Here is a 27,195-nt window from a genome sequence, read left to right as displayed (position 1 = left end):
ACTGAAGAAATTACTAATACCTTTAAACAATCTTTTGATGCCTTTGAGAAGAAAATGGAAAATAGATATTCTGACTTTGAGAAAAAGATGAAAATTAAATATGGAGACTTTGAGAAAACGATGGAAAGTAAATATTCTGACTTTGAGAAAAAGATTGAACAGCAGATGGAAAAAACTGCTGGAGAGGTGAAACAAGTAACAGATCGAGTGGAGGTGTTAGAAACTAAGATGGATAATACTGAGCAAGAGACAGAAAAAGAGCTTGATAAAATGGCTCTGTTAGAACTTAGAGACATGGATTTTTGTCTGAGACTGAGAGGAGCTCCTGAGGTGAAAGGGGAGAATATTGTTGAAAAAATCCTACAGGCTTTGGCAAAATTATTGGATTGGGAAGAAGATAGAATGGAGGATGAATTAGATAAAGTTTTTCATATCAACTCAAGATATGCAGCTGTAAATAATAAACCAAGAGATGTTTTGGTTTATTTTGCTAGAAGGAAAATAAGAGACCAGGTTTTGCAAACTCACTTTGAATCAAGATTAAATATTGACAATGTGGATATAATTGTTTTGAAAGAGATTCTGTAATGGTTGCCTATTCTAAAACACTATCAGACTCATGAGCAGGAATTCAAAGATATCTGATTTATTAAAGAATAGTATGCAGGATCACAGAGAAAGCTGAGAATGATAAAAGCGCACCAAATGCAAACTAAAAACCCTCAGTGCAAATGAAATCCCTCCCCCCCCCATAGAATCTTCCCAAGTTCACAATCCCAGGTGCTCCTAACGGTTTCTGATGGTCTGCGGGAAAAGTCCTTGAACAGAGAACATAACCCAAACACATTCCATTGTAATGAACACAGATACAGAGCTTGGTACAAGGTTTCACAGCAGCTCCCTCCCAAACAGAAACGCGTGTCAGCACCATGGCATGTGAAACGTTACAATGTATACTGTAAATTGAAACAGTGAACATGACATACTGCCCCCCCAAAAGAAAGAAAAGACTAAGCAGCAGGCTTCAAAGGGTAAGCAAGGTGGAAACAGCGAACTAAATCAGGAGTATTAACATGGCGGGCAGACACCCATTCAGGATGAGGAAAGTGTTTCCATCGGACCAGATACTGGAGGGTGCCTTGAAGCTTGCAAGAATCAACGACGTCCTTGACCTCAAAGTGCTGTTGGCTGTCAATCATGATCAGAGCAGGACGAGGAGGTTGAGGATGCCAGCGGGAGGAGTGGTGGACAGGCTTGAGCAAGCTGCAATGGAAAACGGTGCAAGCGTTTCAAATTGTGAGGCAGGTCCAATTTAACAGTAACTGGATTGAGAAGACCAACAATAGGGAAAGGACCAATGAACTTGGGAGCAAGTCTTTTAGAGGATTGTGGTGACTTGATAAATTTGGTAGATAGATACACCTGATCCCCAATCTTGAAGTCGTGTTGCAAGGAACGATGCTTATTGGCTTGAAACTTGTAAGCAGCCTGGGCATCAGCCAAAGCTTGTTGAATCACCGGCCAGGAATCAGACAGCTTAACAGCCCAGTCCAATGCAGAACATGTTTGGGAAGGGGGTTGTGGCAGTTCAGGGATGGGAACAAAGTTGTGACCAGAAACCACACAAAAAGGGGTTTGCCCGGTACTTTGATGGACAGCATTGTTGTAAGCCACTTCAGCAAAAGGTAGTAACTCCACGCAATCGTCCTGATGGTAGTTAATGTATGCTCTAAGAAACTGTTCAAGAGTGGAGTTTAAAATCTCAGTAGAACTCAGGATGGGAAGACATGGACAGCGCTTGTTTGGTGCCAATCAATTTTAAAAATGATTTCCAAAACTGGAAAGTAAACTGTGTCCCGCGGTCACTGACCAAATGGGAGGGGCTACCATGGAGGCGGTAGATGTGGATGAGAAATAGGCGCGCCAATTGCGGGGTTGATGGGATGGATGCACATGGAATGAAATGTGCTTGTTTGGAAAAAAAATATTTTACAACCCAAATGACAGTTTTCTTCTGACTGGGAGGAAGATCCACAATAAAATCCATAGAAATCTCATCCCAGGGATGGGATGGGCTGGCCACTGGCTGTAGAAGCCCCTGTGGTTTCCCCCCCTTACGCTTTGACATGGCACAAACAGGACAGGAAGCAACATAGTCTTTTACATCACATCTCAAGGTAGGCCACCAGAATTGACAACGAACCAAATGCAATGTTTTGACAAAACCAAAGTGTCCAGCAAGTTTATCATGGGAATGCTGTAAAATCTCAGCTCTTAAAGTTTCAGGCACATAAAGGCGATGTTCCACCCACGCCAGACCGTTTTCAAATGAAACAGAGTCTTTATTAGCTAGCAACCAAGTCTCAGATTTCAGCGCCTGGAGAAAGTCCTTCTGTAACTGACAAGGAACTTGAACTTTCCGCTTCCCAGACTGGGCTGGGGGCGGGGTTCCCTGCGCTCGGGTCTGGCTCCGAGTGACAGCAACCAAACCCAGTTGTGGTTCAGTGAGAACAGTCCCAACCACATCTGCCCCCTGGTCAAAATCCTGAGGTAAACGCAACAAAGCATCAGCCAGAAAGTTTTTCTTTCCTGGGATAAATTTTAACTGGAAGTTGAAACAACTGAAAAACAGAGCCCAGTTAATTTGTTTAGGACTGAGACACTGGGGGGTGCGGAGGGCTTCCAAATTCCTATGATTGGTCCAAACCTCGAAAGGGCATTTAGCGCTTTCAGGGAGGTGACGCCATGCTTCCAAAGCGGCTTTTACAGCAAACGCCTCCTTTTCCCAAACATGCCACTGGCATTCGGTTTCAGAAAATTTCCTGGACAGATAAGCACAGGGTTTTAAGTGATTTTTAGAATCTCTCTGTAACAAAATAGCCCCAACTGAGGAGTCAGAAGCATCAACTTGGACCACAAAGGGGCGGTCAGGATCGGGGTGCTGTAGAATAGGCTCAGCAGTGAAAAGGGATTTCAGTTTTTCAAATGCTGCCTGGCATTCAGGCATCCAATTCAGCACTGTTCCAGGATGTTTTACCTTGCGTGTCTCCCCCAAGCCCTTGGTACGGAGTAAATCAGTGAGGGGCAAGGCAATCTCAGCAAACCCCTAGATAAATTGGCGATAGTAATTACTGAACCCGAAGAAACTTTGCAATTGCCTCCGGGTGCAGGACGTTCCCAGCTTAAAATCGCCTGAATTTTTGCAGGGTCCATTTCAATGTCCTTGTCAGACACCCAATAGCCCAGATAGTCAAGTTGGGTTTTGTGGAATTCACATTTGGAAAGTTTGGCATAGAGTTTGGCATTTCTAAGCTTGCGTAACACCTGTTTGAGGAGGCGTTCATGTTCCTCCTTGGTCTCAGTGTAAATGAGAACATCATCTAAATAAACCAGGACCCCTTTAAACAAATGATCATGTAATACTTCATTAATCAATTACATGAAGACTCCGGGCGCCTCTGCCAACACAAAAGGGAGGATTTTGTACTGAAATGAACCCAGTAGGCAATTAAAAGCAGTTTTCCACTCATCCCCAGCTCGTATGCGGATGCGGAAATAGGCTTCGCGAAGATCGAGCTTGGAGAAAATCTTGCCCTTAGACAAATGAGCTAACATGTCCTTCATGAGTGGAAGAGGGTACTTGTTGAGAATTGAGATGGAATTTAACCCTCGATAGTCCATACAGAGTCAAAGCGTGCCATCTTTCTTTTCCCAGAATAGCACAGGGGCCCCAACTGGGGAATTTGCAGGTTCAATAAACCCCCTTGACAGATTTTTGTCAATAAAGTCCCGTAATGCCTCAAGCTCCTTCTGAGTCATTGGATAAATTTTTGGCTTGGGCAATTGAGCATTGGGAACCAACTCTATTGCACAGTCAGTTTTCTTGTGTGGGGGTAGCTGATCTGCTTCCATTTCCCCAAATACGTCTGCAAAGTCTTGGTATTGATCGGGCAAGCCTTCTAAATGTGCCAAGCTAGGGCGTGGCATGGCGATCGCAGCCCTTCCAACCCCTGCATGTGCAGCTCTCTCTGCTGTAGGAGCTTGGTAAAACCCATCTTTAAAAGTCACAGTTCTGTGTTCCCAGTTTATATATGGGCTTCGATAGGTCAACCAGGGGATCCCCAGAATTACCAAGGGATTGCCAACAGGTGCTACAATGAATTTTAAAGTCACATGGTGGCTGCCCTTTGCATTGCCACAGTTCCAGTGAAATGGGTTGCTGCCGCCGCGCCCCCCCCCCCCCCCGTTGAACCATCCAACTGTGTGAAGATCAAAGGCTGCTGGAGGGGGAAGCTAGGCAGGTCCAAAGCAGCAACCAGATCAGGGTGAATTAAACACCTGGAACACCCAGAGTCAACCAAAACCCAGACCTCTGTAGTTTTTGTGCGGGAGCCCAATTTCACTTTTACTGCTAAAGTGGGACAGTCAGCACTCACCATAGCATCCTCGCACCCATCCTCCTCCACCTGCCTGCAGGCGCTCTTCATGGCAGGTGGCTGGCATTTCCCGCCGGCTCCTTAGAGTCGTCTTCAGCCTCTCCTGAGGAGTAAAATACTTCCTCAGCATTGGCTGTGCCCTTGGCTGCTGTCATCCGCCGCGAGGGGGGGGCGATTTGGCTGGCGGCTTGCCCGCTCGATCTCCAGCCTTGGCTTTTGGGCAATCAGCTGCTTGATGCCCTTCCTTTCCGCATCAGAGACACTGACCCCTTGCGTAGCGCCAGTCTCTCTCCTCATCCCAGGCTCTATAGCTTGGCCGGGGAGCAGTCGCAGCACTTCGGAGTGCCCTCATGGTGGTGGGTGGTCTTTCAGATCTTCTAGCTTGCATGAAGGTATGCTGAGCGTGCTCAGCCTTGCCTGCCAGACAGATCCATTCGTATAATGACTCTAGGTCGTCTCTACACAACGCCCACTGTAGGACGTCCCGGTTGAGTTCCTCTTTAAGCCGTTCTATTAAGGTTGACTGAGACCAGTCGGGGATTTTCCCAGCTAGAGCCTTAAAAACTCTAGGGTGTAATCAGCTATAGACATTTGGCCCTGGGTAAGATCCTTCAGCACCTTCTTAGCTCTTGCCTTGGCCAGAGGATCCTCAAAATGCAGCTTTAACGCCCACATGAATTCCTCGAAATAATCAAGTGCAGGGGAGTCAGCCTCACTTAATTGAACATACCAGTCAGCCGCTCAACCCTTCAACTTGGTGGCAATGGCAGTTATCTTAGCCTCTTCGGAAGGGAAGTATGCTCCAAACTGCCTCATGTAACTTTTAGCATTAGTTAGAAAGAAAGATAACTTGGTTGGATCCCCATCAAACATGACAGAAAAGTCTCTCACCCCCACTCCGGTTGGAGCGGAATCGGCAGCTGCTTGAGTGGTTGGGCCCCAGGTTACAGTAGCTTTCCCTCTTCGGGGGGGGGACACTGGTGATCGAGCCCTGCAGGGTGGAGATTCATCCCAGAGCCGTCTCCGGCCCCACTCCGCCGGTGGTTTGGATGGATGGGGGATGGTTGCGTGAAGCTGGTATCTTCTCCACGCCTCCCCTGCCCCCCCCCAATGACAGAGACAGGTTTCTTAGCATGTACTCCATCGATTCTATTTTGGCCTCCATCACTCTTAGCCTTTCAGGGGTTTGAGATTCCTCCCTCCCTTGTGTGTTAGGCTGTCTCTCTGTTGATACTGTGGTAGATTCTACATCTGGGGTCAGCGGGAACTGATACTTCCAGGATGCCTGGGACGTCCCTGGCTGGGGTTCTCCCACTTCATCCCAGGTGATCAACTCTGTGGGCGATTCGCTGGGTGCCGGTTGCTCTGATTCTCCCCCATCGTCAGATTCCTCCACCTCAGGACCGGAACTCGATTCCGCCCGGAAATCTGAAGGTTCTGGGGTGAGGCTCAGTTTTCCGCTCTTGACTGTCGACTCGGGCATCAAGCTAGCTGTCTCCTCAAGTCCCCCAGTCATAAACTTGGACTCGGCCATCGTTAACTATTTTCCCTCACAAGAAACTAATCTTGGTAGGAGCTAATGGTACAATTTTGGTGATTCTCAGCTTTATGTAATGGTTGCAAATTCTAAAACACTGTCAGATTCATGAGCAGGAATTCATAGATATCTGATTTATTAAAGAATAGTATGCAGGATCACAGAGAAAGCTGAGAATGATAAAAGCGCGCCAAATGCAAACTAAAAACCCTCGGTGCAAATGAAATCCCTCCCCCCCCCCTAGAATCTTCCCAAGTTCACAATCCCAGGTGCTCCTAACAGTTTCTGATGGTCTGCGGGAAAAGTCCTTGAACAGAGAACATAACCCAAACACATTCCATTGTAATGAACACAGATACAGAGCTTGGTACAAGGTTTCACAGCAGCTCCCTCCCAAACAGAAACACGTGTCAGTGCCACGGCATGTGAAACGTTACGATGTATACTATACAATGGAACAGTGAACATGACAGATTCCTATAAGGATTTTGAGGAAGAGAAAAGACTATGCTTTTTTAACAGAGATTCTGAAAAAGAATAAAATTGTTTTTCAATGGGAAAGATTGGAAGGTGTAAGTTTTATGTTCCAACAGCAAAGATTCAGATTGACCTCCATCCATAAGGCCAAGGACTTGCTTGCTAGATATGGGTATAGTTTGGATTGGGATGTAGATGAGAAACTTTCACCTGGAACTAGATCCCCAGAATCTGCTCTACAAGGTTAAACATGGGTACTACATCTAAGGACTTTGATGAGATGTCTGCTTAATCATGGCTTGCACTTACCTTACTTGGAATGTAAATGGGACAAATGCCCCACACAAAAGAAAAAAAAATCATTATTTGAAGAAATTAAACCATGATGTAATATGCTTACAGGAGACTCATATAAGGAAAAAAAGATATTAAATATTTGATGAATAAAAATTTGGGAGAGCAATTTATTTCAGCAGGTTTGAAGAAGATAAATGGACTTGTAATATATGTTAAACCACAACTGAAACCACGTTATTGCTTTCTGATGAACATGGCAGATATGTAGCAGTGGAAGTTAAGCTTAATGGACTTAAATCTATTGTTGTGGGGATATATGTACCAAATGAGGATAAAAGTGAATGTTTTAGACATCTTCTGAATGAATTGTCATCTTTTTCATATCAAAGCCAGAGTCTACTAGGAGATTGGAATGGTGTAACTTCCCCATGACTGGACAGGACATCTGAAAAGGAAATTAAGCTTAAACAAGGAAGCCTCCCACAGTCCTTTTTTGACATGATAGACAATTTGGCATTTAGTAGATTCCTGGCGACACAAAAATGGATTGGCAAGGGAATATACCTTTTACTCAGAAAGACATAAATCCTTTTCAAGAATTGATATGATATGGATTTCAAATAATTTAGCCAATAAAATTTGTAAGGTTGATATTTTACCAAAGACTTTCTCTGATCACAATCCAGTAAGTTTGAAAAAAAAGAGATCTTCTATGGCTTTTATATGGAGATTGAATGAAGCTATTGTACAAAGAGAAAACATTTTGGTTGATTGTAAGAGGAGTTTAAAAGATTTTTTTGACATCAATTTGGACAAAGGGACTGACCTAAAAACTATTTGGGACACCAGTAAGGCAGTTATGAGAGGTCACTTTATGTACCATAATTGTAATATAAAAAAGGAATGTCAACAAAAAATGCAAACTATCTTGCATCAAATTAAAGAAATTGAGTTACAGAAAAACCCAGCGGATACTGGTATTTTACACCAACTTAAATTATTACACCAACAATTATCTATGTTGAATGTGAGGGAAATTGAGACAAAATTGAATTATGTTAAACAGAGACATTTTGAGTTTGCCAGTAAACCTGGAAGATGGTTGGCCTGTAAATTAAGGAAGGAAAGAGAAAAGAAAATGATATTAAAAATTCAGGAAGGAAATATTGAATTATTGGATAATGAAGGAATTAAGAAATTGTTCCACAACTTTTTTTCCAATTTGTATAAAAGGCAAGAAGTTTCTCTGGAAAAGATAGATGAGTATTTGGAGAAACAAAAATTACCAAAACTCTCACAATCACAGAAATTATGAATGAACAACCCTATAACTACTTTTGAAATAGTGGAAGCTATAAAAAGAACCAAACTGGGGAAAGCACCAGTCGAGATGGCTTGCCAGTGTTGTATTATAGGTGCTTCCAGGAGCAGCAGCTTCAGCCCTTTCAAAGATTGATGAATTCTATTTTGCAGGACTCTGCAGTGCCTGACTCTTGGAAAGAAGCCAATATTTCACTCTTACCAAAAGAAGGCAAAGATGTTACTCTTAGAATTATAGACCAGTTACATTGTTGAACAATGATTATAAAATATTTGCTTCAATATTGGCTGAAAGAATGAAGAAAACTTTACAGGACTTTATTCACCAAGATCACTGTAGGTTTCCATCCAAAGGCAATTAAGAGCCAATATGACAATAGTTTTGGACATTATAGAATATTTACAATACCACAATGAACAGCAAGCAGTCTCATCTTTTTAGATGCAGAGAAGGTCTTTGACAATTTCAACTGGACTTTTATGTTCAAAACATTAAGGAATAACATCCAGATTTAGCCCTCATCTGTTCATAAGGCTTATCCTTACTTCTCCCTAACCACAACACAAAACATATTCTGGCAACAACTTTTTCCTGCAATATCCTCATAACATTGCCTTTATGTCACACCCATCCTGTAGCTGAAGCAGCTTAAATTCTTCTTTAGGTGTTCCTGTTTTAATGTAGGTTTTCCCTCTTTTCCTGACATAATTTTTGCTATGCAGATGAAGGGGTTGCTGGCACAGTCAGGGGTTAGTATGTGCCCAGCCCATTCTTGCCACTATGGGCTGCTGCAGACACATCCCCACCCCTCCAACTACTTGGAACTGCCCTCCAGGGTGATTTTGGCTTGACCTGCAGGAAAAATTGGGTATCTGCCTTATGCAGAGGCATCTGCCCATAATGCCTGGCTGGCAATTTCTGTAGTGCTTGTCAAGTTATACATTCTCCATGTAAATACAAGCACTTTTTTGCTGCATAGGTCAGTGTTCTGCCAACTGTTTGTTGTTAGTGCCATTGCCTTTGTATGTGTGAGAGGTTTTCTGCAACTTCTGCCAATAAGGAGTTTTGCATTGCCATATTTTTTAATGTTTTCATTATTTTTATTATTTCTGGGACCTCACATTCATGCACTACAACTGTGACTTTGACCTGTCAACACTCCAGAACCAGTATTTTACAATTGTAATTCCTGCGGCTATTTCTGCAACACACAATTACTTGTATCACTCTCAAGGGTGTATGAGGGTGTGCCATTTTGTCAACTCCACTCCAGATTTGGCAGTGTTAGGTGCAATGGTAATGATTGTGTTATTGTACGTTGGCAAACCACAATTGCATGTCCTCCATGGCCATCTACTGGCTACTTCCAGGTGACCACAGGATCAGAATTGGACTCCTTGGCCAGTTACTGCCAGCACTGGCAATCTGTTGCAGCAGTAGCTGAGGATAGAGCTTTGGCATTATCAGTTTCCACTTGCTCCTTCATCCCTTACCTTGCAGTTCTTCTTCCCTGCCTGTGACCTGTCAGCTAGACAGAAAAATGCTAGACCAGTGTTCAAAAATAGTTTGAGAAGTTACAGACATGGAAGACAATTGCAAGAAGCACCAGGAAAATGGAGCAGCTTAATGGATGACTAAATTTGCTGTTCCAAATGCCCAGCTACAGTAGCCAATCCTGTCCCAGCAAGTATTAAAGAGAATGATTTGTGGATGGTTTTCCTACCAGCAGGATGGGATGGGAAACAAAGCCAGGGAATTCACCAATTTTTTTTCTTAAATTGCCCTGCATTAAATTAGTAAGCATAGCACCTTTATTGGCCTGGTTAGTGAGCCAGAATAGGGATCAGCAATGAGGGTAGCAGTTTACCCTGGCATACTTTTCTATTGGCTCAAGGACTGGTAGATAGCACTTTCATATGGCTATCTGGAAGAGCCCATAGTCAAGACTACTGTTGTTAATTTCAGTGCATCTTCTCTTAAGTATGACTAAATCTGGATTTTCTCAAGCAGTTTTAAAAGAAAAAAATGCTATGATACAGAGTGATGCTCTTATTTCATTTAGGCGACAAGTATTTTGCCTATATCATGCAGTTTTTTTCCAACTAGAAGACATCCTAATGTATATGCATATTCACATTTCCGTTTGTGCTGAGTACTGTCTTTCCAAGGAAAGGATTTCATTTGGATATCCAAATTCATTTTGTCCTTGAGTTCCAGCCAGAATCTCATAGTAAGATGCCAGAAATTTTTAGCACTGCTTGAATCAGCTTGATTAATCCTGTTCTGTTTTTTAATTTTCCTTAAGGACGGGACAGCTCCGTTGTGGATAGCCTCTCAGATGGGACACAGTGAGGTAGTGCGAGTCATGCTGCTCCGAGGAGCAGATCGAGATGCTGCAAGGCATGTAAGCAAGCACTTTAGTTTCCTGGGCTTTATGTTGGAAGAAAGAATAATTCTGCAATATGGTTTATTTATGGTATTTTGGGGGTCTATTCTGACTAGAGCACTTTCTCAAGTTCTCTTATTGTTACCTGGCACATTAGAAGCTGTCATTACTTAAAAGTTCAATTGCTGCTTCGTAACCAGAATTAACCAGAATTAAAAGACCCATCTTCTGAAAAAGTAACTCTCCCATGGCTGTGGCATTTATTTACATTTTAAGGTATGCATGTAAATTATCTTTATTAGCTTATTTAACAGGGCACGGTATAAAAGAGCCCATTAGGCTCAGTTTTTGAACTTTTCACAACCTATGTTTCAAAAATCATACTTTAACTCTTCCTTCATATTTAACTTTACTTTGAAGATAAAATGGGAAGGGGAGGAACCATGGATTTATGACTTCTGCTTATTGGAGAAAAGGTGGGAGATTATAATGAATGTTAAGGGGAAAAAAACACCTAATAAGAAAATTTATGGAAGAGTATAAGGGAGGTGAAATGGTAGTATAGACATACAGAATGCAGCTTGGTAACTGCAGTACATTGTAAGAGATATATACTGTTGCCAGTAATTTTATTAAGACTAGCCAAAAAGTTACAATTGTGTGCAAGTTTTAGAGCTTAGAATGCTTCATTAGGCTATAAAAAGCAGCAAATGCCTACACTGGACTAGGTAACAACATAGATGTTAGATTTTCCTGACTTTTTTTACTTGGTAGATTATCCGTTGAGTCATGTTACTCAGTGGATCAACATAGTTATCTCTGATTTCTAGATAAACTAAGAATTCTTATGAATTTTGAGGGAAGGAACATCTCAGTCAGACCTAAGGAATGGGAGGAATCTTTCTATATAAATTCAGAAGACAGATATGTAAAAAAATGAAAAATGTAAATGAAGTCATGTACTATAATAATCCCCAATTCCTTCCTTTCCACTTTTTCTGTTCTTATTGAAGGATGGCACAACTGCTTTACTTAAAGCTGCGACCAAAGGATATAATGATGTTTTAGAGGAATTACTTAAATTCTCCCCTGCACTTGGCTTACTGAAGGCAAGTTTTGAGGGACAAAAACTTTGGGTTATTCAGAACTGTAATTTATGACATATTGTAGAATCTGACTATAATTTCTTTTATATTTATTTATTTTATATCCTGCCTTTATTATTTTTATAAATAATTGAAGGCAGGGAACATACCTAATACTCCTTCCTCCTCCTATTTTCCCCACAACAACAATCCTGTGAGGTGAGCTGGGCTGAGAGAGAGCGACTGGCCCAAGATCACCCAGCCGGCTTTCATGCCTAAGGCGGGACTAGAACTCTCAGTCTCAGCCCATTGCCTTAACCACTAGACCAAACTAGCTCTTTTTTATATATATACATACACACACACACATATTATATATATATATATTTATATATTTATATATATATATATATATATATAAAATTTTTATTAAAGAGGTTTTCAATGAAATAAAAACAGTACAAATTTTAAGTTGACAGTAAGAAGAGTAAAGAAAAGTAATAAGTGAAGAAGAAGTAGAAAGAAATAGAAAAGAAAAAAAAGAAAAAAGGTTACAAAGAAGTGGCTTCAAATCTTAACAGTGGTTATAAAGGCATTTATATTTTTCCCTCTGTCTCTAAAGTTACATCATAATTTCCTTCTTTCCATAATCTATCTTTCTAATAATCAAATCCAAAAATCATAAGTTTATTTTTTTCTTTTTTCAGCAAAAAGTCCATGAGGGGTTTCCAGTCACTAATAAATGTAGTAGTTGATCTTCCTTTAAAAAAACAAGTTAATTTTGCCATCTCTGCTAGTTCCATTATCTTCACCAACCATTCCTCCGTTTTGGGTATTTCAAAGTCTTTCTATTTTATAGCAGTCTCGCAGCAGTAATAGTCTCGCTGCGGTAATCTTATATAATAATCTTCCATGGTTCTGTTCTAGTTTCTGTCCATTAATCCCAGCAAAAAAAGTTATATATTGATTTTTTAAAATTGTTGAATATTAATTTTTAAAATTCTTTATATCATTGTGTGTATCTGAACCCAAAATTTTATGGCTTTTTTACAAGACCACCAGGCATGATAAAATGACCCTTTGTGTTCTCCACATTTCCCTAAATTTGAAATACCTTTGTACATTCTAGACAATGTTTCTGAAATCATATACCAACAGTACATCATCATATAAAAAGATATATTTTAAGTTATAGCATAATGTACATTTCAGTCCTTTTAACTACATATTTTCCCACTGTTCCATCAATACATTATGCCCAAAGTTGTTAGCCCATTTTATCATACTCTCTTTCACTTGTTCTTCTTCTGTTTCAAATTTCAATAAAAGTGTATACATTTTAGCAATTACATGTTCCTCATTCGTACATTGTTCAACTACAAATTCTGTCTTCTGCTGCTCAATTCCAAATGTCCTATTCTCTGCCTTAAATCTTTCTCTTAACTGTGCGTATGAAAACCATTGAAAACTAAATCCCTTTGCTGCCAGCTGTTCTTTAAATTTTATCTTATATTATCCATGCTCTTGTTCTAACAAGTCTTGATAAGTTAACCATTTCTCTTTACCTGCTGTTTCTTTCCCATAAAGTGTTTCTTGTGCGGAGACCCATAAAGACATTTTTGGGCACAGCCTGGGTTTATATCTATTCCATATTCTCAATATGGCGCGTCTAATATAATGATTCTTAAAATCTACACTAACCTTAACTTTATCATACCATAAGAAACCATGCCATCCAAACCTCAGATCATGCTCATCTAGTTCTAAAATTCTCTTATTTCTCAGCAGGACCTACTCTTTCATCCAAACCAAGCAGCAGGCTCGGTAAATTTTGTTTCTGTAAATATTAATCAACTTTTGCCAGGGAGGCTTCTTCTCTTTTATATAATTCAGAGTAATATCGATGAAATATTTTTGCACCTTTAATTATCTGTTATTATAGTATTTCTATCTTGTAATTTTAATATCATTTTTTTTCTCTTTTTCTTTCCTCAATTTGTATGCCAACCATTTCCCTGGTTTATTTGCAAATTCAAAACTCTTTTGTTTTATATAATTCATTTTTATTTCCATTTCTCTTACTGTTAACAAAGACAACTGCCGTTGTAAAAGTTTAATTCGTTGTGAAATAATTTTATTTTCTGGGGATTTCTTTACTTCTTCTTTCATTTTTATCTGGTCTAAAATCACTTGTGTTTTCTTTTGTCTCCTTTTTTTTACTTTGCTATTATGCTGTTTAAAATGTCCCCCCATAAAAGCTTTACTCCCATCTAAAATCACCCTTATGTTTGTACCTTTATTAAGATTATTGTCAAAAAAAATTTTAACTTCTTTTTACAATCTTCCATTACTGTTTCTTTCTGCAACAATGTTTCATTTGACCTCCATTTGAAGGAACTGATTTTCCTTTTAAATTCTAAAGTCACTGGGTTATGATCTGAAAAAGTCTTTGGCAGTATCTCTACTTTATGGACACTAGTGGCCAAATTCTTAGATATACAAAACATAGCAATTCTTGAAAAAGATCTTGTCTTTCAGAAAAACAAGTGTATTCTTTTGCATCACCATTTTTGTATCTCCATGCATCTATAAGCTCTAAATTGTCCATCATATATTAAAAAAACTTTTGGTAGTTTACCTTGTGTTGTTTCAATACCGTTCTCAGAGGTACTGCCTTTTTGTAGACAAATTGCTTCATCTCAGTTTCCCATTAAACACCAATTTTCAAATGGTAAGTCCATTAGTTTATCTGGGTGTAAATCAAATATTTTGTGTCCTTTTTTCTAATTTACATTTCCTGTAGACAAACTACATCTTGTTTCAGTTTTTTAAAATAGTGAAATAGTTTTCTTTTTTGAGGAGCATTTGCTCAATTTATATAACTCTTTTAGAGTATTCATAGTTTCAGAATTCCATTCCAATATATAATAATATATACTGAAAAATACTCAATCCAAAAATATAAGAAACCTGATAGTTTCTTAATTTTCCCATTTACAGTTATTGCCACATTCATATTGCCAGTATTAACTTTGTAACTTGTCAAAACACAAAGATGCCATAAATTTGAGTACTACAACATGACATTTGCACTGAAGAAATGGAACTTACTAAAATGTAAAATTTTACTTCTCACAATCCAAGAACTAATTGAAACTACAAATCTATGCAAAGAGTTCTAGCTCACCATTGCAAATCTGTACTTACTTTCTATATATCCAAACTGATAAATTCAGCAACAATTAGATGGCAATTTAAAATTTAACAGTAAGATATCTGTATAACTTTGGTCTTAGGGAAACATATTTATGCCAGAAACTTAGAAAAGTCAATACCTGTAGTATCTAATGTGGTGGTCTCTTGCTCAGTTTCTTACAGTGGCTGTTGCTTAGGGCCCTCTGTCACTTCCATTTTCATTTCTTCCAATTCCCCTTTAAATTTTTCTAAAAATTATTTTGCTTTTTGGACTGAATTCAGTCTGAACCTCTGTTGTTTAAAAGTGAAGATCACTTGCAATTTGTCCCATTGAAATCATATCTTTTTCTGTTTAAGCTTGTCAGTCAAGAAAAAATACTCTTTTGGCTTGCACAGTATTCTGATCAGGATTTCTTTAAGTACAATCACATCTGCATTATTGATCTTCAGTCTGGTAGTAAAATGCTGCTGCAAAACTTTATGTCTAGTCTTCTTCCTGACAAAGTACACAAGAATATCCCTTGGTATATTTCTTTATTTTTTTATATAGTAAATTTTATTAAGTTTCAAGAGAAGAATAAAAACTACAGAAAAACAGAAAACTACAAAGAAAGAAAAAACTAAAGAAGTGCAGAAACACAAGAGAAAAGTTTTTCAAATTTACAAAAAGTTGTGGCTTCTGACTTTTAACAGCAAGGATATACAAAAATTTTCCATAATCAATCTCTTACTCTATATTAAACCACATTACTTGGTTGTACTATATAAAACACCACATTATTTCTATAAATCATTCCACTTTAACACATAATAAAAATCACTAAGTACAGTTACTCCTCCCCATTATATTAAAATAAAATAAAAGTTCATATAAACCTCCTAAACATCTTTCTCCCCTCCAAAGGATAACACCTATTTAATTATTCCCTTCCTACCACTATTCTATACATTTCTGGCTACTATAATAAAGATCAAATTAAAAAGCACATAAGTTGTCTGCTATTATACTTAATAATAAAACAATTTTAATAATCCCAATCTTAATAAACCCAAAAAACAAAGACAATTCAAAACAGTAATTCCATATCTTTAACAGTGAATAAAAGTAAAGGTAAAAGTTCCTGTTTAAAAGCGAATAACATCAATCAAATCCTTAAAGCAAATCAGATAAACATTCTTTAACCATAATACAACAGTTTTAATCATTTTAATCTTAATAAACTCAAAAAACAAAGACAATTCAAAACAGTAAATCCAAATCTTTAAGAGCAAATATCATCCATCAAATCCTTAAAGCAAACCAGATGACCATTCTTTAACCCTTAAAAAAGGTAAAGGTTTCCCTTGACGTAAAGTCCAGTCGTGTCCGACTCTAGGGGGCGGTGCTCATCTCCGTTTCTAAGCCTTAGAGCCGGCGTTGTCATAGACACTTCCGGGTCATGTGGCTGGCATGACTACACGGAATGCCGTTACCTGCCTGCTGAAGCGGTACCTATTAATCTACTCACATTGGCATGTTTTTGAACTGCTAGGTGAGCAGGAGCTGGGACTAGCAACGGGAGCTCACCCCGCCGTGCGGTTTCAAACCGCCGACCTTCCGATCGGCAGCTCAGCGGTTTAACCCTTATTCCACTTCAAAATAAACCAGAGTAGTTACATATCCCCACAATGTGCACAGAGCTTTTGATACATTTCTTAATTTTGCAAATTGTGTATTGATTCGATATACTTTGCCAGTCTCTGCCTCCATATCATCTTTATCCCATTCCAAAAAGTTTGTTAAAGATTGAACAACCTTTTCTCTAGTGTCTTCTCCAGGAGCCTCTGGAACTGCTCTGAGTCTCAAGCAGAATTCTTTTTCTCTCAATTCCAATAATGCCAGGTTGTCTAAGTCCTTTTCCACCTCTCTGTTTATTATTTCTGTTTTACTTTCTAAAATTTCCACTTTGTCACTGAATTGTTTTACTTCTCCTGGAAGTTGTCCTATAGATTCTTAATTTTTTTTAAACTTCTTCTTTCATCTCCTTTCATATTTACAAACCTTTCTTCCATTCTTGCGTTAAAAGCAACCAAATCACTTTTAACAGATTTGATACCTGCTTCCCATCTCTTCAAATATTTTTTAAATATTTCTGGAATAATCCCCTTTTCTGTCGGTTGCTCCAGTGATCCTCTCCTCCCCTCACCAAGCTTTGCCACTTTTCTGGTTGTCACCATTCTTTTATTTATAATCCAAAAGTAAAAGTAAGTCAATTGTGAAGGTGAAAGTAAAAGGCAGGCTTCCTTTTTTTTTTTATCCTCTTGTGCCTTTTCTATACTCTTAAGGCTTTGGTCCAGTCTCTCTTTCCATAGTTTTAATGACACAGTCCATTTCATATTACACTTAACTCCTTGTTTTGTAAAATCCACCAATTGTCTTTTCCATTTGATGTCAAACAATCAACATTCCCATGAAGGTCTGGTCTATTTATTTAATTAATTGCAAATAATGTCAAAAGCACTTTCACCAAAAATTAATCTTTCAAATTTATACAGACCCCTTTATCCATTTGTAACTTTCTTACTCAAAATCTTGTTAAGCTCTTTGCTGTTATTTTAAAGACTTTTAAAAAATATTATTTTCCTCTTCACCTTACATTCTGTAGTTCAGAAGGAAGGTGGACTCAGTGATTTTTTTCTTTATCCTGCTGTTTCAAAGACTTCTCTTCAACTATAAACTGATTATATCCAAAAAGGGTTAAGAAAGTGGGGGTTTAGTCAACCTTAATATCCTTAAAAGACTGCGCTGCAGATGCGAGCACAATGTTTCTTCCTCGTCCTCCAGCTGCTCTACTCATGACTTCCATCTTGTGGTCTCCTCATGAGGAGCAGCTGTCCAGGTATAGGTGGGCAATCTCTCTGTCTCTTCTTTATCCAGAAAGACTTTGCCGGCCAGAAACCATCACTGCCCACCGTTCACTACAACAGCACCATCACCGCTCCTTCAGAGCCATCTAGTCCACCATAGAACGTCACCCGGAAGCCTCAGAATCTGACTATAATTTCAGTGGGGCATGTACAGAAGATTATTCATGTTCACCCTATCCTAAATTGCTGCGACAATATTGTAGTGTAGTCTTGTGCTAGAACTTTAAGGTGTTTCTAGTATGTCTTCAAATGTAGAATCATTCCATGGCATAGCTGTCAAAGTTTGGATGTTAAAGTTTTGCTTTGTTCCTCTTCTGGAGAAGCCCTTCTTATTCTGATGAAAAAACTGAGCTGTTACTCTGCAGATGCAATACATGGATGTATTTATACCTTTTCTGTATTTTCTAGAATGGGACATCTGCCCTTCATGCAGCAGTTCTTGGCGGCAATATTAGAGCAGTAGCATCACTCTTAGAAGCAGGAGCAGATCCACTCCTTAAAAACAAGGTAGCATACGTCGTTTTACACTCACCACACTTTTTCAAGCTGTAAAAACAACTTGGCACAGTATTTTAAATTTTATTCTGAAGTATTCTGAAAAGTTAGATGGAAAACAAAACAGCTATCCATTAGAGGGCAGCAGAACTCTTGGGAAGAATTATTTGCATTCATTATAGTATTATTTCTATCAGTACACTTTTCAGAGAATAATCACGTCTTTGCAAAGACTTTCATAATATCGTAAAGACTACCAGATATAGGACAGGTTTTCAATTACTGTTTCAACTATTTTGTACTACTTTGGGGGGCAAAAAGCACTGTGCAAACACTGTTCACAGATGAAAATATAAAGCAATAGACTTATTAAATTCGGAGAGTTCTAACTAATCCAAAATTAGTCACACGCCTTCAGATAAGCAACTTTTCCTATCTGTAGTATCTTCATCTTATCTGGAGTAAGCCTTATAGTAGCTATCCCCATCCATGCCAAAATCAAAATTACCATCTGTTCACAATTTCAACACAACTTTTGTGCAACCCAAATTACAGAATAAATATCAGTCTGGGAATAGTTCCCAAGGAAATTATGTAATCCAGATTTATTGCATAAGCATACTACAGTATTTTTGGCAATTGTTTATATATATATATAAAAGATGTAATTTTAATCCTTGAAATTATTTATATATAAACTATATCATAAGTTTATTGTCATATACAGTGTGTTTGTATATCCATATCAAATCCAGGCAAATCTTGCCCTTCGACTTTTCTTAGTTGGCTTTTTGCCAGACATTAATCACCAACCTATATTGAAATATAATATTCACTACAAATGAATTTAAAAAGTAAATACTGCTAAGAAATAGATATTCTTAGGGCATAATCTATAACTGAATGCAAATAATCCTGTTGTTGATTTTGTGTCTCACACTTTGATACATCAAAGCTCTGCAGTGACCATCCTTTTCTGGTTTCTCACTGATTTGTTTCTTGTTTCAGAAAAATGAATTGCCTTCAGATCTGACAAAAAACGAGCGCATCCTACGTCTCCTGCAATCTAGAGCAAAGCACAGGAAGAATTAATGTCACTTGACATCGTGAGAGAGCTGATGAATCCTGTCCATACTAGTCCTCAAAGCTCGTATTCCTGTAGAACTGGAAACGTGTTGTTGAGATTCAAGCATTTCCTGCTCCTTACTCTGTGAATGAGGTCAGGATCCTTCATGGAGTGGTACAGCTAAGACCTATTAAGCCACTAGGCATACCAGGTTTTAGTTGCTGGCTTTGGGGTAGGGAAGACTGGGTCCACAATATAGCTTTCCTAAAAAGCAGCTCTTATTGTACTAGAAAAAGACCCTCTTTGCTTTAGTATATTATATTCCTTGAAGTAAATCTCCTAATCCTTCTCCAGTATTATATAGGCCTTCCCAGTGATGAGGCTGTAATAAGCATTAACGCAGGTCTGGAAATCCTATAGCTCTCCTGTTGCTGCTGAACTAGACCTCACAGCAGCCAGGAAGAAATTATGAGGGGTGCTGGGAATTACAATTCTTTAACGTCTTGAAGGTCACACATTAACCCACATTTGTTCTAACCATTTTTAAAAAGAATATGTTGCCTAGGCTCTATTTACTGTCGGCCACTCTAGATCTTGAGATACACAAGTGCCTCCCAATAGGTTAGCTTCCTATAATGTGTTTGGCTTCCTTGCAGTGATTATTCCAACTACCCTTTTCTCCTCAGTGATACTCTGAAGGTTCGCAATAAAAATGAGGTATAGATGGTTATAATATGCCTTTGCTTAGGCATACCATTGCTGAATTGCTGTATATAGTAGCATTACTGAGTTTCACTCTGTATATTTTATTATTGTTATCCTCACAGAGACCTCTATGCAGATTTCTTATTACTTATGTAATTCTGTTTTCCATGCATTTATTTCAATTAAGGCCTGTGTAAATCACCACTCATAATATTTTTCCTGGATGGATTACAATGCAAATTCATGTTTTTCATATCTAGGAAAAGCAAAATTTACTGATTGCATTTTGTCACACATTTTGTGTGTTACATCAATGGACACCGCAGAGCTTTTGAAAATGCACTGAATGTGAGGATATGTTCATCTGAATACTTTTATAGAGACTGTTACAGACACACCATTACCATGCTTATTTTCTGTTTCAAGAATCCTGGCCAAGTATGTTACAGCATCTTACCTATTTAAATTAGTTTGGAATGTGATGCTTTTAACCATAGTGATTTTTTGAATAATTTACTTCTTTCATGTTTCCTTCTCTGGACATTTAGACTAACAAACTAATACACCTTATTTTCTATTTATTTTCTGTTCAGTTATAACTACAATATATTCCATGGATTTGTCCTCTTCATCCAGATATTTTACTATGCCCACCATCTTTGTACTCTGTTTTAGCGCTAAGCATTCCAGCTTCTTTGGTTTAGACATATCTAGTACAATGGTATTAGCATATATAAACTTCTCTACATGGTGTAGACTTTTCTAATGTTGTTTTTTGTATAGTTTTCTCTATGATTCATTAATATACGTAATGGTATGTGGGAAAGACCTTGGGAGATAGGGCAAAGAGATGCTGCCTAGGGAACAGTCAGATAAGAGACAGGATAGGCCGCACCTGCATAATGGGCACGGAAGTGGCTCAGAAGGAACCTTCCCTAGTTTTGCAGGCTGTAAAGGAGAAGGCGGGAAAACTGTACTTTCAGACTTGCAAGATTAATGTCAGCCTTACCATATAGACCAGAGAGGAAACACAACCAGATAAACTAATTCTACTTTATTGTAAAGCTATATTAACAGAATCTTGCAAGTCTGAAAGATCTTGCAAGTCTGAAAGATGAAACATACCATTACAATATATACATGCACGGGCAAGTTCTGCCTTATTCCCATTTCACAACAACACTTTTAACTTAAGGGATATCTTCATGCTTTAGAGCTTCTTCACGTCTTCCCCCAGAAATAAGTTTTCAAGCTGTTCTCTTTATGCTAATACAGATTAATGGTGGGATTCATTTCATTGTTGTTCAAGCATAGTCCAACGTTTTCCTACAAATGTGAAAAATTCCAAATATTCTCCAAAACCTGGCAATCAAATTTTTCCTCTAAACATCATTTTGTCCATATCTGGGTATATTCCACATGGAAACCTGAAATTTATGACGCACAATCATGGAACTCTAACTAGCAAACTTTTTTTCCTAACCAGAATCTCATAAATACATATATTTCCAGCAGTCCTCTTGCCAACTTTTTCAATGGTGCTGAGACAGCTATGCACTACTCATCAGTAATAAGTGGCAAAAAAGATTTTGCAACTACCATTCCTTTGCAGGGTGAGGCTTTTCCATGTTCGTACAACCTTTGTCATTCAGTCTTTTTTATTACTATTACAGGAATAACTTTGGATTGTCAATTATTGCAGTTGTAATAATTCAATCCATAGAAGTAAAACAGCAGATAATGAATTTAACTTGCATAATGAGAAATGAGTAAATTGAAACAATTTTGAGTTATTCCCAATTCCATTTATTTCAGTGGGTCTACTCGTAAGTATGTATCCTATCCGCCATAAGCCATATCAATACACATTGATTTTTTTTACTGCCTCCCTCTAAAATAAAGCAAACTATATGACTTTAGTAACATAGTTCATAACACATAAAACTTTAAAATCTATCTGTATATGAAACAGAAAACCTTTTTTCTTCATTATAATTTATTTTGGTTTAATTCCCCACAAGCTGTTGGCTTCAGTTATATTGTAATACACTTCATATATTGTAATATACTCTTTAAGTGCCATCACCTACTGAGCTGGGCAGAAATAGTAGAGTTCGGGGTGGATTTTTGGGGCAGATGTCTAGGGCCCTGCTTGGCATAATGAGGATAGTTTCCAAATGAGTCTTCTGCTATGTGGGGCTTTTGTTTTTTTCAAAGTCAAAAAAATATGGATGTATAGATGACTATGCTGTGAGTGAACTAAATACTACTACCTAAAGAACACTTTTCCCTGTAATTAAGCTCCAGTAAAATCATTAGGGCCAAAGACTAATTTCTTAACTTCTGCATCACTGAGCAGAAGTACTAAAAAAAGTCACTAAATAACCAAGTACTTATCTTCCATGATGTCCATGTCTCCACAACATATCTTAGCCATAAAATACCACTGTACAGTTATGATAAACGATGCGTTTATTGTTTAGTATTTATCAACCCTTTGTGTATTGGTTGTATTCCATTAACTGAAGATCAGAATTATAGGCCATTGGTCCCACTGAACATATACAACACCAATTAAGTAGGATCATTAATATGAATAAAAGGTGCTTTAAAAAGTCTCTTTGTGTCTGATAATTTGCAACAGCAAATTAAAAAGAACCATGTGCTGTTTTTCTATCACATTTACAGCTGTATTTATAACAGATGAAACATCTATCAGCACAAGGACTCTGCAGTGTAATTCTCTCTAAATATGCTAATCTTAAATTAGTTAGTTACCATATGTTTCAATTAGAATGAGGGCCTTGCATAGTACTATATATATAGCTGGACATAAAATTCATGTCACCCACTTTGAAAGTCATTTTCTGTGAGTTTCAAAGTTTCAGTCAGTTTCAAAGTTTCATTTTCTGTATTCAAGGGAATAAAATGCAGATTTAGAAAATAGAAAATTTTGGGGAGATCACAATTTATTTAAAAAATTATTTCAAATTTGGGCAACTTCACATTAAAGAGGTAAGTTTCATTCTTTATTTTTAGTTTAACAACACTGTTAATGCATATATATATAGGCCTACACATGAAACGAATATAATAATTTTGTAACTTTTGGCCTATATTTGAGCCTGAATGAGCAGGGGTTCCCCAAGGCCTGAAAAATATTTCAAGGGTTCCTCCAGGGTAAAAAAGTCAAGAAAGGCTGCTATAACTCATAATGCTCCCTGGAGCTGCGGCCTGTGCCAATATATATTAACTGCAGTTAATAAAGGTCTGGCCATTTATAACAACATTCAGCTTTTTGAGCAATAATTTACCTTCTTACCCTCTACTATTCCAATTAGTGCTCTAGATGCTGATTTTATCTGCAACTCAATAACATCATAGAATCACCTAAGATAAGGATTGGAAAGGATATTGGAAATCATCTAGTGGAATCCCCTGCCCATTGCAGGAATCTACTATACAGCAGCCTGACAGATGGGATTCAGCTTTTGTTTAAACTTCTCCAGTGCAAGAGAATCTACTACTTCCTGAGGTAGTCTACTTCACTGTTGAACAGCTCTTACCTTAGAAAAGAATTCCTATATCCAACTGAACTGTATTTCCTTGTAATGTAAACCCATTATCTGAAATTTCTGGAACAATTCTGTCCTGTTTTCTACATAATAGAAATTCAGGAACTTGATAGCCACTCTCTCCCCACAGTCTCATTTTTTCCAGGTTAAACATGCACAATGCTTCCAACCATCCCTTGTAAGTTTTTCCCTCCAGGCCCTTTGTCATCTTGATTTTTTCTGCTCTGGATATGCTCTCATTTGTCAATATACTTCCATACATGAGATGTCTAGAACTGAATGAAATATTCCAAGTGCTGTCTGGTCAATGCAGAATTGAGACAGAGATGATTATTTCTTTACAGCGTAGCCTACTTGGATGCAGCCTAGGTTTGTATCTGCTTTTTCAGCTGCATTAGACTTTTGGCTCATGTTCATCTTGTGCTCCACCAAGATGATGGAGTGTTTAAAGGTTAATAAAAGAACTCCAAGCAGCTAACAGCAATTTTGCAGAGTGGAAGCATGAACCAAAAAAGAACTTGCACATTAAGCTTAATTACGTTCAGAAATAAATTCAGTCTTCATATAATAGATGAAGAAAAATAGAGATAGCTTACTTTTATTCAGTAGCTCTGGATACAGGTAGGTTCATAGTAGAAAGCAATCATCACTGGTTCTTTGTAGACACTTTCTATAGGGCGAGAGCTGCATTTCTGCAGCACCTCCTGCTTGCATGTGTGCCAGAAGGGTAATGGAGATTGTTTGTTTGTTTGTTTATATTTCAAATTTCCATCACCGCCCATCTCCCCTGAAAAGGGGACTCTGGGCAGTTTACAATCAGAATTAAAACACATAAATTACAATATAAATAACTCTATCAAATAAAATAAATATAAAATCCAGCAGCGTAGATCTTGTCTGTTGGGGAGAGATCTATAATAGCTACCCCCAAGATGAACTGGTGCCCCTCCCACTCCAAGCAAGGTGGCAGAACCAGGTTTTTAGGTTCTTCCGGAAGTCCAGGAACGAATGGGCCTGTCTCAACTCCGGGGGCAGAATGTTCCAGAGGGTGGGCGCCAGTGCAGAGAAGGCCCGCCTCCTGGACCCCACCAGGTGGAATTCCTTTACCAGCGGGGGTTGTAGCATGCCCTCTCTGCATGACTGTGTGGGGCGGGTCGATGTTAAGGGGATGAGGCAGTCCCTCAGGTAGCCTGGTCCCATGCCATGTAGGGCTTTAAAGGTGATAACCAACACCTTGAATTGGACCCAGAAGCAAACTGGTACCCAGTGCAGCTCGCGCAGCAGTGGTGTCACATGTGCCGATCTTGGGGCACCAATAACTGCTCACGCGGCCGCATTCTGGACCAGTTGAAACTTCCGGATACTCTTCAAGGGTAACCCCATGTAGAGCGCATTGCAATAGTCTATGTGGGAGATGGCCAGGGCATGAGTGACTGTTCGGAGGGCCTCTTGATCCAGGAAAGGGTGTAACTGCTGCACAACACAACACATTGTGCAAAGGCCCTTCTGGCTACTGCCACCTGCTTTTCAAGCAGGAGTCGTGGGTCCAGGAGGACCCCCAGATTACGCACTGGTTCTGAATGGGCCAGTGCAACCCCAACCAGAATTAAAGATGATAACTTCCCAGAGGAACAGAGGAACCATCAACTCACAGCCACTCCGTCTTACCAGGGTTCAGTTGAAGCCTGTTGTTCCCCATCCAGACCCCCACAGCCACCAAGCACCTGCAGAGGGCAGCTACCGCATCACTTACCTCACCCGGGATGGAGATATATAACTGAGTATCATCGGCATATTGATGATACCTCATCCAGTGGTGACGTATGATCTCACCCAGCATTTCATGTAGATGTTGAATAGAAGAAGAGAGAGAACTGAACCCTGCAGCACCTGCAATGGAGGGGTTGAGGGGCAGATCTCTCCTATCACCACCGATTGGGACCAGCCCTGGAGGAAGGACGTGAACCAGCGCAAGACTACGCCATCCACCCCCAACCCCCTGAGCCAACCCAAAAGGATACCATGGTCGATGGTATCGAAAGCTGCTGAGAGGTCAAGAGCCAGGATGGATGCACTCCCTCCATCCGGCTCTTGCCAGATATCATCCATAAGTGCGACCAATGCAGTCTCTGTCCCATATCCTGGCCTGAAACCTGACTGAAAGGGGTCCAGATAATCCATTTCCTCCAGAGCCGCAACACAACCACTTTCTCAACCACCTTTCCCAAAAAAGAAAGGTGGGAAACAGGGTGAAAATTGCCCAGTATAGTAGAGTCCAGGGATGGCTTCTTGAGGAGGGGGTGTACTAGCGCCTCTTTGAAGGCAGCTGGAAACTCCCCCTCCCTCAAGGATGTATTAACCATCACCTGGACCCAACCACAAGTCACCTCCCGGGCCAATTTTACCAGCCAGGAGGAGCAAGGGTGTAATGATTGCCTATCCTAAAACACCATCAGACTCATGAACAGGTTCATAAAGATATCTGATTTATTAAAGAATAGTATGCAGGATCACAAAGAAAGCTGAGAATGGAAAAAGCACGCCAAATGCAAACTAAAAAACCCTCGGTACGAACGAGATCCCTCCCCCCGTAGAATCTTCTCAGGCTCACAATCCCAGGTGCTCCTAACGGCTCCTGATGGTCCGCAGGAAAAGTCCTTGAGCAGAACACATAACCCAAACACATTCCAATGAAATGAACATAGATACAGAGCTTGGCACAATGTTTCACAGCAGCTCCCTCCCAACAGAAACGTGCGTCAGAATCATGGCATGTGAAACATTACAATGTACAGTGCACATTGAAACAGTGAACATGACAAAGGGGCAAGATGGCATGTGGTTGCATTTGCAGTCCGGAGGATCCTGTCCACTTCCTCAGGCCCAACAGGATCAAACCGTTCCCAGATAACAGGGTAAGTACATCCCCTCGGCATCTCCCCAGACTGTGCCTCATGCTTAGAGTCCAACTTAGAACAAATCTGAGTGATTTTATCCTGCAGATGCTCAGAAAACTCCTCTGCACGGCCCTGTAAGTGGATCGCCGAATCCCCCTTACCTAAGAGGGATCGGGTAATCCTATACAGGGCCACTGGGTGGCATTCTGTGGATGCAATAAGAGCGGAGAAATATTGGCATTTTGCTGCTCCTTACCACCACAAGGTAGGCCTTAATGGCAGCTCTAGCTTGTGTTCGGTCAGATTTGGTCCTTGTCTTCCTCCAGTGGTACTCTAGACATCTCTTAATCCTCTTCAAAACCCGCAGCTCCTCCATAAACCACGGGGAGTGCCAGGTCGGATGAGGCAGGAGAGGTTGCACAGGCACGATCCTGTCCAAGGCCCCTGCCACCTCCCTATTCCAGGCCATGGCTAGGGCCTCCGCTGGACCGTGCAGTAGATCCTCGGGTATAACCCCCAGCTCCCTTGGAAACCCTACCGGGTCCATCAGTTGTCGGGGGTGGACCAATCGAATGGGTCCTGCCTCTCTGCAGAGTAGGGCAGCACCAGAGAATCTCAAGGCCACCAGGGCATGATCTGACCATGACAATGGGGACAGATTAACTCTCCCCTCAGATCACATTGCCACTGCTCCAACAAGAAAACCAAGTCTGGGGTGAGGCCACTGTCTCGAGTCAGGTCCCAAATAATCTGGGACAGGCTCATGGCCATGGTGGCCATGAACTCCCGAGCCACCTCCGAGGCATGCCCCAGGGA

At 39.6% G+C, this 27,195-nt stretch overlaps 1 protein-coding gene across 2 annotated transcripts in view; it reads left to right on the top strand.

The window, feature by feature from the left end:
* Positions 1-22,525, top strand: part of ANKRD29 (ankyrin repeat domain 29) — a 45,412-nt gene extending 22,887 nt beyond the window's left edge. For both annotated transcript variants that reach the window (XM_063299192.1, XM_063299191.1), the window contains 4 exons: positions 10,374-10,472; positions 11,468-11,563; positions 18,050-18,148; positions 19,145-22,525. In XM_063299192.1, coding sequence (XP_063155262.1) covers positions 10,374-10,472; positions 11,468-11,563; positions 18,050-18,148; positions 19,145-19,228 — 378 coding nt within the window. In that variant the 3' untranslated portion in view covers positions 19,229-22,525. The remainder of the gene's footprint in view (positions 1-10,373; positions 10,473-11,467; positions 11,564-18,049; positions 18,149-19,144) is intronic.
* The last annotated feature ends 4,670 nt before the right edge of the window (positions 22,526-27,195 follow it).

The sequence above is a fragment of the Candoia aspera genome, chromosome 3 (assembly GCF_035149785.1).
Source record: "Candoia aspera isolate rCanAsp1 chromosome 3, rCanAsp1.hap2, whole genome shotgun sequence".
NCBI lineage: Eukaryota > Metazoa > Chordata > Lepidosauria > Squamata > Boidae > Candoia > Candoia aspera.
The sequence above is the reverse complement of the archived record's forward strand: the minus strand, read 5'-3'. Positions and strand labels throughout refer to the sequence as shown.